The sequence below is a fragment of the Quercus lobata genome, chromosome 3 (genome assembly GCF_001633185.2).
Source record: "Quercus lobata isolate SW786 chromosome 3, ValleyOak3.0 Primary Assembly, whole genome shotgun sequence".
In the NCBI taxonomy this organism is placed as follows: domain Eukaryota; kingdom Viridiplantae; phylum Streptophyta; class Magnoliopsida; order Fagales; family Fagaceae; genus Quercus; species Quercus lobata.
In genome coordinates this window covers 12,720,515-12,733,811 of record NC_044906.1, presented here as the reverse complement: position 1 = coordinate 12,733,811, position 13,297 = coordinate 12,720,515, and the positions used below count along the sequence as shown (strand labels likewise).

At 34.4% G+C, this 13,297-nt stretch overlaps 1 protein-coding gene across 1 annotated transcript; it reads left to right on the top strand.

The window, feature by feature from the left end:
* Positions 1–1,250: 1,250 nt before the first annotated feature.
* On the top strand, positions 1,251–12,884 carry LOC115979974 (acyl-CoA-binding domain-containing protein 4). Its single transcript, XM_031102103.1, has 18 exons — positions 1,251–1,547; positions 2,492–2,562; positions 3,226–3,289; positions 3,382–3,453; positions 4,363–4,557; positions 4,652–4,729; positions 5,161–5,271; positions 5,462–5,528; positions 6,585–6,646; positions 7,080–7,219; positions 8,637–8,763; positions 8,846–8,960; positions 9,446–9,534; positions 9,690–9,773; positions 9,856–10,041; positions 10,672–10,827; positions 11,866–11,925; positions 12,327–12,884. Exons 1-18 carry the CDS (start codon positions 1,386–1,388, stop codon positions 12,513–12,515), a joined length of 2,028 nt encoding a protein of 675 aa, XP_030957963.1. The 5' UTR covers positions 1,251–1,385; the 3' UTR covers positions 12,516–12,884.
* The last annotated feature ends 413 nt before the right edge of the window (positions 12,885–13,297 follow it).

Here is a 13,297-nt window from a genome sequence, read left to right as displayed (position 1 = left end):
CTGTTTTAGGCAGAAAATTGTGTAGGAATAGGAGTAGTTATTCTAAATAACAGTGGGTAGGTCATGGTGTCACTTACGCAACAAATCCTACTCCCCACGACAGCTATTGAAGTGGAGGTGTTGGCAGCACGGAGGGCACTGGAGTTAGCACAAGAAATTGGTTTCACAAGAGTGGTGTTGGAAGGGGATTCCCAAATTCTTGTCAATGCACTCAAAACCGATTCATACCACTAATCCCACTTTGGACACATTGTTAAGGACATGCGGTATTTAGCCCGTTGTTTTTCAGAGTTAAGTTATTCACATGTAACATAGGTATTGTAATACTGTAGCTCACTCGCTTGCGAGGCAAGCAATATTTTCTCATTTTTTACAAGTCTGGATGGAGGATGTATTACCAGACATTGCTGATGTACTTCAAATTGATTTTAAAAGCCACAGTTAATGATAATGCACTGTTTTTCTACAAAAAAAGAAAGAAAAGAAGGTATAATTCACTAGGTGTATGTATTAGGTTCGTGTACTAAAGTACCACCCTTGTTAGACTTAATGGTAATTTTATAGATTTTTTTTTAATTCCTTGCATTGTGTTATGATGTGAGATCGCTTGGACATTAATAAAACGTGTCATTACTTATACTCACAACTCTTAAACTTGCCGTTGTGGCGAGTTACAAACACATCCTATCACTAGGGACTAGAGATTACCTCCCCAAATGGTAATTTAATAAATCACAGTTGACAAAAGGACAAACTTAACACAACAAAAAATAATAATAATAATAATAATAATAATAATTATCTAAAAAAAACACAAATAATAAAATTTAAGTACTAAAATAATAAAAACTTTAATGACGAAAATAACAATTCTCCCAAATGTAAAAGTCTACGTCAAAACCGAACTCAATTCTCAATCACAATCATACAAAGGAAATTGTGAAACAAGAGGTCGTATGACTCACATTCCTCGAAAAACAAATTATATATATACAAATTAAAAAACTTACCAAAAGTAAAACAAAAATTTACAAATACTAGTAAAAATTCCCAACATAAAAAGTCGTGTCGGTCTGTAACGAAAGTTAACGTAGTTTACATCTCAGAACACGTTTCCCATCCCACCCAATCAGAAATTGACACGTTTTCCCGTTTGATCTAATCTTAGAGAGAGAAACACAGAGAGTCAGACAGCTACGACTTACCATAACAAAAAACAACATAAACAAAAACAAAACCCAACCCACGTCCCATAATTAAAAAAAAAAAAAAAAAAAAACATTTTTCATATTCTATAACCTGAGTCTACAAAAATTGCAGAAACGAAAGGAATCAGAGTCTGATCGATCTGATTGATTGAGAGAGAGAGAGAGAGAGAGAGAGAGATGGCTATGGCTCGAGCGAGCTCTGGGCTGCAATACCCGGAGCGGTTCTATGCGGCGGCTTCATACGCCGGTTTCGACGGCGACACCAACTCGACCTTCAAATCTCTCACCTCTAAGTTCTCTAAAGAGTCCGCTGCTCTCCTTTACGGCTTGTACCAACAGGTATTGCCTCCACTTCGATCCGCTGCGTTTTTGTTTCGTTTCCAATACTCACCTTTTCTTGCATTGCGTGAATTTTGATTTGTGCTGAGTGAGATCAGTGGGAAATTGCTACTGCTGTTGCTGTGTGCAATGTGTTGTAGGTAGTTCGTGATGAAATGGTTGCGTTTTGGGTGTTGATTTAGGTAGATCTGGGGTTTTGGGGTGTTGGGAATGGTTGATCTGGGGTTGTGTTTGGTTGCTGAGAAAATGTGGGATGAGAATTTTAAACTTTTGTGAATGAGAAATCCCTTTTTTTTTGGGGGAGGGGGACTAGAATTGAGCTTCTTGGTGACCAAATAACAGTTGGTTGTAATGAATTGAGGTTAATCTTTGTGTCAAATTGAGTATCAGTGTGTGTGGAATCTTAGTGTTTTGTTTTGTATATTTTTTCTAATGACGAATTGTTTGTTTGATTTGCAATTGTGGCGAACAAACTTGATTCGTGAATTCAAGTATCTGTTTGATGAGTATCAGTGTGTGTCAGAGTGTTTGCTTGGTGAATCTTCTTAGTGTTTTTGTAATTTTTAATGAGGAATTGTTTATTTGATTCATAATTGTGACAAACAAACTTGATTTGTGAATTCAAGCATCTGTATGATGAATATTTGATGGGTGGATCTTTGGAATTAATTTCTGAGGAATTGATTTTTTGATTTTGAAATTTTGGCGAACAAACTTGAATCATGAATTCTAGTTTTAATGAGAAATTGTTAGTTTGATTTGAGATGCTCAAAAATGAATTTGTTGTTTTCTTTATCAGTGGGATTAAGCTACATGTCAAATTAAGTATTTATGTGTGGAGTATTTGATTCATGAATTTATTTGTAGAGAGGAATGACTTGTTTGATTTGAGATTTTTGTTAAAAAGAATTTCATTGCTGAATTTGCTATTCGTTCTGTTGCAGGCGACAGTCGGAGCTTGTAACATACCGGAACCTAATTCTTGGAAAGTTGTTGAGCATACCAAATGGAAGAGGTTTGTGCTCTTAAGCTCTCCTGTGCGGTCATTTCATATGCCAATGTGTATGTGTTAAACACAAATTTGTGCTTATTTTTGCACTTGTAGCACAATATTTTAATTTGTGTATTCTAAAATGAGTTGGTGATATTTGGAAATGGCATAAAGGATTGTCAGACCTTAGAACACATACATGAGCTGATGAGCCTAGGTTTTGAGCTTTGCTTAGGGAACCCATTGCATTAGCTAGTTGCTAGGGAATGGGATTTTTGAAAGTTATCTTGTTGAGTACCTTTTTTTTTTTTTTGTAGCTTCTTATAATGAACACATGCTATTAGGAAAAAAGTGGTCTTGAAGCCTTAGGATGAGGAAAGCTGAAAAGTGGTTGAGGGAGAAGTTTGAAATGTTAGCATTTAAAAAATTGTGAAGTTACCACTTATCAACAAAAAAAAAAAAAAAATTGGGCAGTTACCGAATCATTTTATATTTTCTGTGGAGAGTTGGATATGAGTTTGCTGGATGTGGAGGAATTTGGTTAAATATGATGATGATGATGTTATTAATGAATGGGATCCTTGTTACATCATTGGTGATATGGCACATGGTATACTTGTGGACTTTATTTGATATCTGCGGCCTTTGCTGGATTTGGTTTTCTCAAGGGTTTTATTATTTATGCAGCTGGAGCGGGCTTGGAAACACGTCTCCCACAGAAGCTATGCGTCTCTTTGTGAAAATATTGGAGGTCCATGCAATTAAGATTTTTTAGGGGCGTTTTCTTGTAATGTCGTGTAGAAACTTGGGTAATTGATTTTTTTATATTTTCCTTTTGTGTAGGAAGATGATCCAAGTTGGTATTCAAGAGCTTCTAACTTTGTTGCAGAGCCTGTAGTAGATGTGCAAATGAATGTGAGTATCATGGAACTTGTTTATATTGTGTAGTTCCTTCTTCTTCTTCCTCTATTTTTGATTGGCTTAATCAATGTCAGTTAAGAATTTCATCTTCATATTTTGTCATAATAGATAACTGTACAGAACAATGTGAAAAAAATCTCTGCCGATAACCATATAACCACTCTGATATCTGCTCCACCATTACCATTTATGCTTCATCACTACCATTGCTGTTACCCGTCATTATTACTTCTATTCTGCTGCTGTTGCTGGCACTGTATTATGGCAAATACACCATCTTTTTTACATTGATGCTACTAGCAAGGCACCATAAATTTACAAAAAAGCATTGCGACCAAAGTGACGATGTCTCACTTAAGCCTCCATTATCATACCACTGTCACTATACCACTGCCTATCCAATCACTGCTGTTGCACTGGCATTCCCTGATTTCGACCCTCCTACCACGACCACTACACGGTTATCTTGAATTACATAACCAACATCACATTTCATCTATTTTTAATCCTCTGTCTTATTTTTTGTTGGTAAATTATCTATGCATTAAGTGGATCACTCAATACATTCATGTTTCTTCTGCTTTTGAAAAGGCCACTAAAAAAAGGAAATATTCTTGTTCTCTTATGTATCTGTTCTTGTTTGCTCTCACACTCCACTACTTACCAAAAAATAAAATAAAATGCTCTCATACTCCACTATGCATCTGTTTTTAAAATTGGGATTGGAAAAGAGGGAGCTCTAAGTGATCAAAGTCTTGTGTTCTTGAGAGCCATAGGTGTAATAATTATACCTTAATTCTGCATGTATAGCATCCAGCTCTTTTTCATCTTTGTTCTTACTATGATTATTGTGTTTTTCACTTTTTCTTCGTCTTTTTGCATAACTTTTTGGATGGTTCATAGCATAATTCAAAAGTTGAGCCAGTGGTTGAGAATGGGAATTCTTTTCCTGAGACAAAGACTATTTCCACTGAAAATGGGAGCCTGACAGAAACTCAGGATAAAGATATTGTTGTGGAAGGCCTTGGCTCAGTTGCCATGTATGATCAATGGATTGCACCTCCAATATCTGGTCAACGCCCAAAAGCCCGATATGAGGTATTGTTATTTATTTATTTATTTTTTATAGTATGAATTTGTTTCTGGCCTTTTCTTCTATTCTCTGAACAAAGCATTGGTTGCATATTTTCAGCATGCTGCAGCAGTTGTGCAAGACAAGATGTACATATATGGCGGAAACCACAATGGTCGTTACCTTAATGATATTCATGTAAGAAAATTTTCTTTACATATACATGTGTTGATGGCCTCATGCGATATAGAAATAACATCTCCCATTTTGTTTTGCTCCTTGGGCTATCGCTAGGGCACTGCCTTTTTGGTTGTTGTCTCCTGTTTACTTGGTATTTGAATTGGTCTCCTTTGCTTTCATTAGTTCTCTGTTTTTCTTTTTATACGTTCAATAAGTAGTTACTCATTCACAAAAAACAAAGGAACAATAAATAGAAAGTAAAAGTAAGAGTTATTCTGGGCAACTTTGAATATTTAGCATTGTGCTTTTGTGATTCTGAGCTTTATTTTCTTGTGTGTTCATTTTTTAGATGGAATCTTGGTTTTACATTTAAACTCTTTTTGTTTTTTGCCTTTGCATTGATGTGGTTACGGATTTTTCCACCTTCCCTAACTTGAGTAATAATGCAGGTACTGGATTTGAGAAGTTGGACTTGGTCAAAGATTGAGGCAAAGTCTGGGGCTGAGTCCCTGGAGTCACCGTCTCCAGTAACGTTTGCTCCTTGTGCTGGTCATTCCTTGGTTAGTAAAGAGCAGTTTTATGTTTTCATTATGTGGACTTCTTGAAGAAAGTTTTTCTCAGTAATATATGAACTTTTGCATATTATCTATTTGTTTCTACTGGCATGTGTTGTAAGTTGTAACATTTTTTGTATCGGTAATGAATTCTTTTAAGTGGTGATGAAATTATAATCTTGCGTTATTTCTGTAGATACCATGGGAGAATAAGCTTCTGTCTATTGCTGGACATACAAAGGATCCAGCTGAAAGTATACAAGGTATAAGTCAATATCATTTACCTATCAAAAAAAGTCAATATCATTTACTGCCTTTTGATTTATTTGAGTTTGTGAACTTTGTGGAAATATCGTACTTATAAAAGTGGAAAAACCGTGGAAAGTTTTAAGTTAGAGAAACATTTATGACCAGAAAATGGAACATTCTGCTATTTCTGACCTAAATCTATTGATGCATGATTCACCTTTAAAAAGAGGTATGGATTACTGAGATTCATGACAGTTATAGTAATATAAAATTTTTAATCATTGGCATGTGTGATACACAGATTGATCAAAAGTCATACGTAAATAAAGAAAATACTTCAAAAATATAATTTAAATTACACAATAAAATAGTTAGTAAAAATGATATTATAAAATAAACTTTAAGTTACTTGGCGAAAGCACAGTGTTAGACTGAGTTTTTGTCAAAACAAAAAACTAAAATGAATTTTTTAACATAAATTAAAATAAACAATAAAATGCCTTTTAGATCTCTCGATCCTTTAATTATTGAATTTATTCATGAAAACATTTTAAATTTCTGAAAACTTTGTCAATAATTCAAATCCTTATCGAGTAGTAAACTATGTTAATAATTTTTATATACTTGTAGTGTCTCATGTTACAAAATCACGTCGTACTGTGTAATGCTTACATTGAAACACATAGTAAAAGTACAATGCATAAAACTCAACTTTATTATTAAAAAAGATTATGGTAGATTATTAAAATAATGTAACATAAAAAGTGAATTTTAAATAAAATAAAAAATTCTAATTCGCTGTAGTACTTTTGAACCTCTTATAACTTTGGAAATAAAGTTTCACTTAGAGGAAACCATATTAATAGCTTTAATGTGCTCAAAATGTGCCACATAGCAAAAAAAAAAAAAAAAAAAAATGAAGAAAATATTATAATGCAACTTTTATTATATAGTATATGATGTAAAAAGCTCAAAACTTATGCAAGCCATTCAGTACAATAATACTGAAGACATGCACTATTGTTCTCCTCATCATACCATTTCTAAACGGTTCTTCATTCTCATGACAGTGAGGGCATTTGATCTGCAATCTAATACTTGGTCACCACTAAAGACCTATGGCAAAGCTCCGGTATGTACCTGTTTTTCTTTTCCAATATTTGATAAATTTCTGAAAATCAACATTATGAAATTACTTGCTGTAGTTCAAAATCTCAAATTGGAGAGTTGCTGATTGGCTGCTGTTTGCCATTCTTTTTCTCCGTAAGGATTAAAATCAGCTTATGGATTTTGGATAGTCCTAAACCAGTTGGAAATTCAATAATTCAAGGCTTGTTGTCCATTTCAGAATTGATTGTTTATAAAGAAACTATGAAAATAAAATTTCTAATTTTCATTTTGGTTTTAACAAGATTGGTTGGCATTTTGAAACTGGTATGATGAAGTGTTGGATTGTACTCGTAATTCCTTATTGTAAATCACAAGAATGTGCTTGGAAGTTTTTGAAACTATGGTGCTCTCTTATGTGTTGTAAATATTGTCTCACTTCTATTTATGCTCTTCAGGTATCACGTGGAGGTCAGTCAGTAACTCTTTTTGGGACCAGCTTAGTGATTTTTGGTGGACAAGATGCAAAGAGAACTCTCTTAAATGATCTCCATATTCTTGACCTAGAAACTTTGACCTGGGATGAAATAGATGCCGTGTAAGACAATTCAATTTATGGCAATTGCATAACCAATTTTTTCCTTACTGTGTTTTTTTTTTTTTTGGGAAGGGGTGGAAGGGTGTTTTTTGTTTTCTTTTGTCTGGGTTGAAATAGATGCAGTGTAAGACGATTCAATTTCTGGAAATTTCATAACCAATTTTTTCCTTTTTTTCTAGAAGGCAGTGGAGGGTGTTTTTTTGGGGTTTGTTAATGGCAACCATACAAAAGGCAAATTCTGATCATAATCATTTGATTTTAGAACAATTAAAATGAGAGCTGTTCCTTTCTCAGACAAACACACTCCCAGTGTTGGTTAAAGAGTCAAGCGCACTTAAGCACATAGGCCTCTTGAATTGTAGGCACAAAGCTTAAAGCACAAGCATTTGCCTGATTGAAGTGAAGCACACATGTTTCGAATATAATATATAACATCTTCTAATAGAAATATTCGTAATATAAAATAAAAATAAAATAAAAACTTAAAATAGTTTTATATTTTACCTATTAGGTAAGTGGAATTGTCTAAAGTATGAAAGTTCAAATTTTCTTAAATTATTTCAATTAAATTTTTTTTTTGGTAGTAAATTTGAAAACAATTATCAATAGAGAATATGATAATAATATAGTCATCAGAAGTTCAAGCATAACATTTTATATAATTCTCTTATACTTTCTAAAAAATACATAATTATGATAAGACAATCAAATGAAGTTTATGTTTCAAACAACATATATCTAGAAGGTAAAGACAAGAAACACAAGAATACTAAATTATCCTTGTTCATATTCGACATAAAAATAAAAAAATTCTTGAGTAATATAACACCTTAAGAATAGTGTTTGTATAATATCAATGGTTTGTGTAATTTAACACCTTAAGAATAGTGTTTGTATAATATTCAATGGTTCATCTCATTTCCTTCAAGATTGAGCAATTAATTTTAATGATTTATAGACTTTTTAGCAGAAAAAGTTGTGCCTAGGCTTGCTTTCAGCTTCTTCAAAAAGCGCCAAAAAAGCTTGCCTATGGTGCTTTATTAAATGAGCTTCGCTTCAGCCAAGCGAAGTGCCTAGACCTCGGGGATTCGAGCTTTGAACTTTAAGCATGCCTAAGTGTGCTTTTAACAACATTGCATACTTCTGTTGATAATATGCAAGATGCATTTGCCGGCATTATGTGGTGGTAGTTATAAAGTGCTTTTGACCATGATGATACTTCAAGTTTATCTCCACCTATATCTCAATGGCTTACTTTAAACAAACAGAAAAGAAACATTATCTTTTTCCCCATGCACTATACATCTTGTTTCATAGTTTACCTTCTGCCTACTGTTCTCTAGATTGAAATAGAATATAAAAGTATATATTTATTTAGATAAAATTTTGGGCTTATCGATATCTAATTTTTATGCAGTGGGGTGCCTCCTTCTCCGAGGTCTGATCATGCTGCTGCAGTACATGCTGAGCGTTACCTTCTGATCTTTGGTGGTGGTTCACATGCCACTTGCTTCAATGATCTACATGTCCTTGATTTGCAAGCTGTAAGATGGCTGTCCTTACCTTGCCTCTATCTTGTTGTCTACTGAGACTATCTTTTATCCTTCATATATTTCAACTGTGTAGATGGAATGGTCTAGACCCACACAACAGGGTGAGATACCTACTCCACGGGCTGGACATGCAGGTGTGACAGTCGGGGAGAATTGGTTCATTGTTGGTGGTGGTGACAATAAGAGTGGTATGCATTCTATGAGTTTAACATTTTGACATAAAACTTGATTGAAATCTGATTTAATGTTATGGAGCACAGTTTGAATGAGTTAGATACTTGAAAATTATTAGCCTAATTAGACAAGCATTCAATGTGGGATAAGATTTTTAAATTAATGGTCTAAGCATTAAAAGCATTTGGAAGAGCATCTGAGCATTGAATCTTTCATGTCCCTGATAATAGTTTCTATTTGTTTCCCCAGCATCAGAAAAATTTCTGATTGTACTTGTTCCATTGAATGATGGTTGCCCTTTTTTTTTGTTTGGGGTGGGGGGGGGGGGGGGGGGTGGGGTTGGGGGGGAAGAGCAGATGGGTTTAAATTGATTATATGTTATATCTGGTTGGTCTGAAATGTATCGATGTTTTAGTTTCTAATTAAAGTAGAGAATAAAATCTGTGGTTTTTGTGGAAGTGCCCCTTATTTACCATTCACTTTAATTGGCTATTTGCAGGAGTCTCTGAAACTGTTGTCCTCAACATGTCTACACTTGTTTGGTCAGTAGTAACAACTGTTCAAGGACGAGTTCCAGTTGCTAGTGAGGTACTTTGCTTTGCGCTCATTACTTAAGCTGAAGAGCATGTTGTTCTACATGTGTTGACATTAAATAATTTGAATGGGTTTTGACAAAAATCTTAGCCTGTTTGGAGGGAAGTCATCCTGACCCCTTGTTGCTTAATAATCGCCTTCTATTGCAGGGTTTGAGTTTGGCTGTAAGCTCCTTCAATGGTGAAGATGTACTTGTTTCTTTTGGAGGATATAATGGTCGTTACAACAATGAGGTGAAGGCAGTTTTTAAGTTGTAGCTGTGGCTTCTTCTGCGCTTGCTCAATTTTCTTTCTTGATTTTGCTTTTTTCTGTTAGGTTAATGTTCTTAAACCAAGCCACAAATCAACCTTGCAATCAAAGATAATAGAAACTCCTGTCCCAGACAGTGTTGCTGTGCATAATGCTACAAATGCTACAAGAGATCCGGAGTCTGAGTTTGAGGCAGGCCAAGAAGGGAAAATTAGGGAAATTGTTATGGACAATGTTGACTCAGAGCCTGCGGTATGTAATCTAGCAAATTATGTTGATTTTTTGGCCTTTGTTTTAGTTCATTGAAAATATGCTGGTATGCTATCTGTCGTGTTTTTTGGCAACATGGAGAATATATCCTACCAGATATTGGGATTACAAACTTGCATAAAAGATACACACTCATACATATCACTGTTTCCACTGAATTTAGATATGATGCATTCTGTCAATTAGTGCTTCTTGACTATAATCAGGATAAGTCTAATGAATATGGCCAACTAATTCTGAAAGATAGTGAAATTACTGCATTGTATATTTTTCCAAATAAGATTTATCCCAAAAAAAAAAAAAATCCAAATAAGAGCTGAAATTAATTGCTCCATGATACTGCAGATCCAATCTTGAATATTTAAACAATTTGCTAGATATATTTCTCATGAGCACTGGCTTATCATTTCCTTTCTAATCCTGCAAAGTACACATAATTATATGCCACTCTTGAATTCCAAACAATTCCTAATATTCATTTATGTGTACTTTGTAGTAACTTTTGTTTTTTGGAAAAGGGGCTGGGGGGTGGGGGCGAGAGCTTAGGAACTGTGTATTGCTTGCAATGCTTTCATGTTACCACTTTTGATACAAACTTTTGTTTTCATGCAGAAATCTAATGGTGAGCAAAGCAATATTCATCTTGTGGCAACCCTCAAGTCAGAGAAAGAGGAATTAGAATCATTGCTCAGCAAAGAGAATATGCACTCTCTTCAATTAAAGCAAGAATTATCAGAGGCTGAGAATCGTAACACTGAACTATACAAGGTATCTAGCACTTAACTGCTTATATAATTTCTCACTCTGTCTATTATTAAGTTACTTCTTTGACAAATGCAGAATCTTTAAGGAGATTTTTTTAATGCAGTATGATGCACACTTAGAATCATTTTATTTTCCAAAATTGCCCTTTGAAAATGTGAGGAAAGAGTAGTTTAGGAATGGTGGTCTATGAAACAAGATGATAAATTTTTTTGAACTTTTGGTGGAAATGCATTTGGAGGCTGTGACTGTGTGAAATGGATTCCGTTAGCAATAATGAATTTAGTTTTGGTAAGTGATATAAATATTTTTTTATGAGGGGAAGGATTTTTTGGGGGGTGGTGCACTTTTCCTTGTAGCTTGCAGCTCTAATAGCTGTCTGGCAGGAATCATTATCCTTTATGAATATGGAAGAAGATAGCATGGAGAATGCTTGAACCCAGTTAGCTTCCACTTTGATGATGGATGGTTGCACTATGCTGAATTTAGCAATCAAGCTTTGTTTTATAGTGCAAATCCTTTCAAATTGAACATATAATTGGGGATTATTGTATTGAAAATGCTGGAGCTTTTAGTCAAATTGTTTGGTTCTAATGGTGGTAGGCTGGTAGCAATCCAGTGAATTTCATTATACTTTTACACTTTACACACTTTGCTAAGACAAGGCAAGAGAAAACATGTGAAACACTAGCTAGCAACTATACCATGGCATTTAGTTTTATAACGGGAAATATATCTGAAATTTGTCTTTTATCAAGGAGGGAAAATCATGGCCTTTGCACGTTACTAGGAATATTAAAAAAAAAAGAAAAAGAAAAAAAGACCCCTATAAACTAAAACTTTCTGCTAATGCTATTTGGCTCGCAAGGAAGGTCTTGGACTCAAGCCTCTATGGGTGCATGTCTTGTGTTTTCCTACTAAAAAAAAAAAAAATTTAATTTGCTCCTATTTGTTTCACAATACTATTTCCCGTTGTCAGTATAATGTTGTAATCTTTTGTCCCTTCCCTAATTATGCTTTCAATTAATTGTATTTGCATTGTAGGAGCTCCAATCTGTGCGTGGTCAACTTGCAGCTGAACAGTCTAGATGTTTCAAACTAGAGGTATGCATGCCTTTAATTGTTTCAGTTGCACTAGATTATCCCTATAAATCCTGTAAAGAATATTGTCTTTTACTTGTTTGTTAGGAGTTTGATCACTTTGCTAGTTGCATTGGCATTCTGCCTAATCTAATTTGCTATTTATTCAGGGAATTTATTTTATTTTATTTTTTTCTGGAAGAATATTATAATACTGGAAATTGTAAATATAAAAATGAGCAGAACATGCTTTATTTTAGAAAAAAATGAAACAGTAAAAATAATGTTTCAATTAACAGAATGGACGTTTAATTATAAAGTGGAATAAGTCATAGATATAGTAAGTGTGAAAAGTTAGGGAGTATGATTGTTCAGTTTAAATTTGGGAATATATTCGTCTGCTAATTTGCTCTTTGAACCGACAGGTTGATGTTGCTGAGCTACGGCAGAAGCTCCAAACAATGGAGACATTGCAGAAGGAACTGGAACTCCTTCGGCGACAAAAAGCTGCATCTGAACAAGCTGCCTTGAATGCAAAACAGAAGCAGGGCTCAGGCGGCGTGTGGGGTTGGCTTGCTGGAACGCCTTCTAACGAAAATACCGATGATGCCTGAATATTTGCAAGAGCCTAGTTGAATAGTGATTACTTAGATTTGGTTTCCATTGATCCATATTTGTTTCACATATTTTTGTTCCTTCCCCATATTTTCCCATTTTATACTATAAAAACACCCTCGATTCTTTCCCGTGATAGAAATAAGATATCAGGTTTTTGTTTGTCAGGAGGAAAACCCCTTGGGGTTTCATGAATACATGTACTGTAATTCAATTATCTAGTTCTATATGGCTGTTAGTGCAATATCGCTCTTGTAACCAAAATTTTGGAGTTTGTACTTTGTACCTGTGAGGTAAATGTATTATTCGAGTGAAGTATAGGTTTTCATTGTTTATTAACTTTCTCATCTTATGAGATATATATTTTAGTGGCTTCTCTAACTGCTCAATGCATCATTGATCATTTCATGCATGAAAGCTGGTTGTCAATTGTCATTAGTACTGTTTGCCCTAAAGGGCATGGGCAGACACCATGGTGGACTAAATCAGAGACTGACCTACGTTGGGGCTGAGGGGGGCCATGCCCCCCCCCTCCCCCCACAGATTTTGAAAAAAATATAGAATAGTATATATATCTAACTAGAAAAATAAAAATTTACCTCAAAATATATATTTTGGCCCCCCTCCAAAATATTTACATATTAACCCATGAAAACCAAAAAAAAAAAAAAAAAAAAATCTGCTCTAGCCCTTTGCCCGTTGGATATTGATCCAAGAATAACTAGAAAATCCTCTACTTTAAACAAAAGAAATTGCCTCAAGACAACATTAATAACCTTTA

Excerpts from the sequence above, each read along its gene's own strand:
- LOC115979974 (XM_031102103.1), top strand. The coding sequence starts at position 1,386 with ATGGCTATGGCTCGAGCGAGCTCTGGGCTGCAATACCCGGAGCGGTTC. Across the intron at positions 5,529-6,584 it reads TCCAGCTGAAAGTATACAAG|TGAGGGCATTTGATCTGCAA; the intron begins GTATAAGTCAAT and ends TTCTCATGACAG. Across the intron at positions 9,535-9,689 it reads GAGTTCCAGTTGCTAGTGAG|GGTTTGAGTTTGGCTGTAAG; the intron begins GTACTTTGCTTT and ends CTTCTATTGCAG.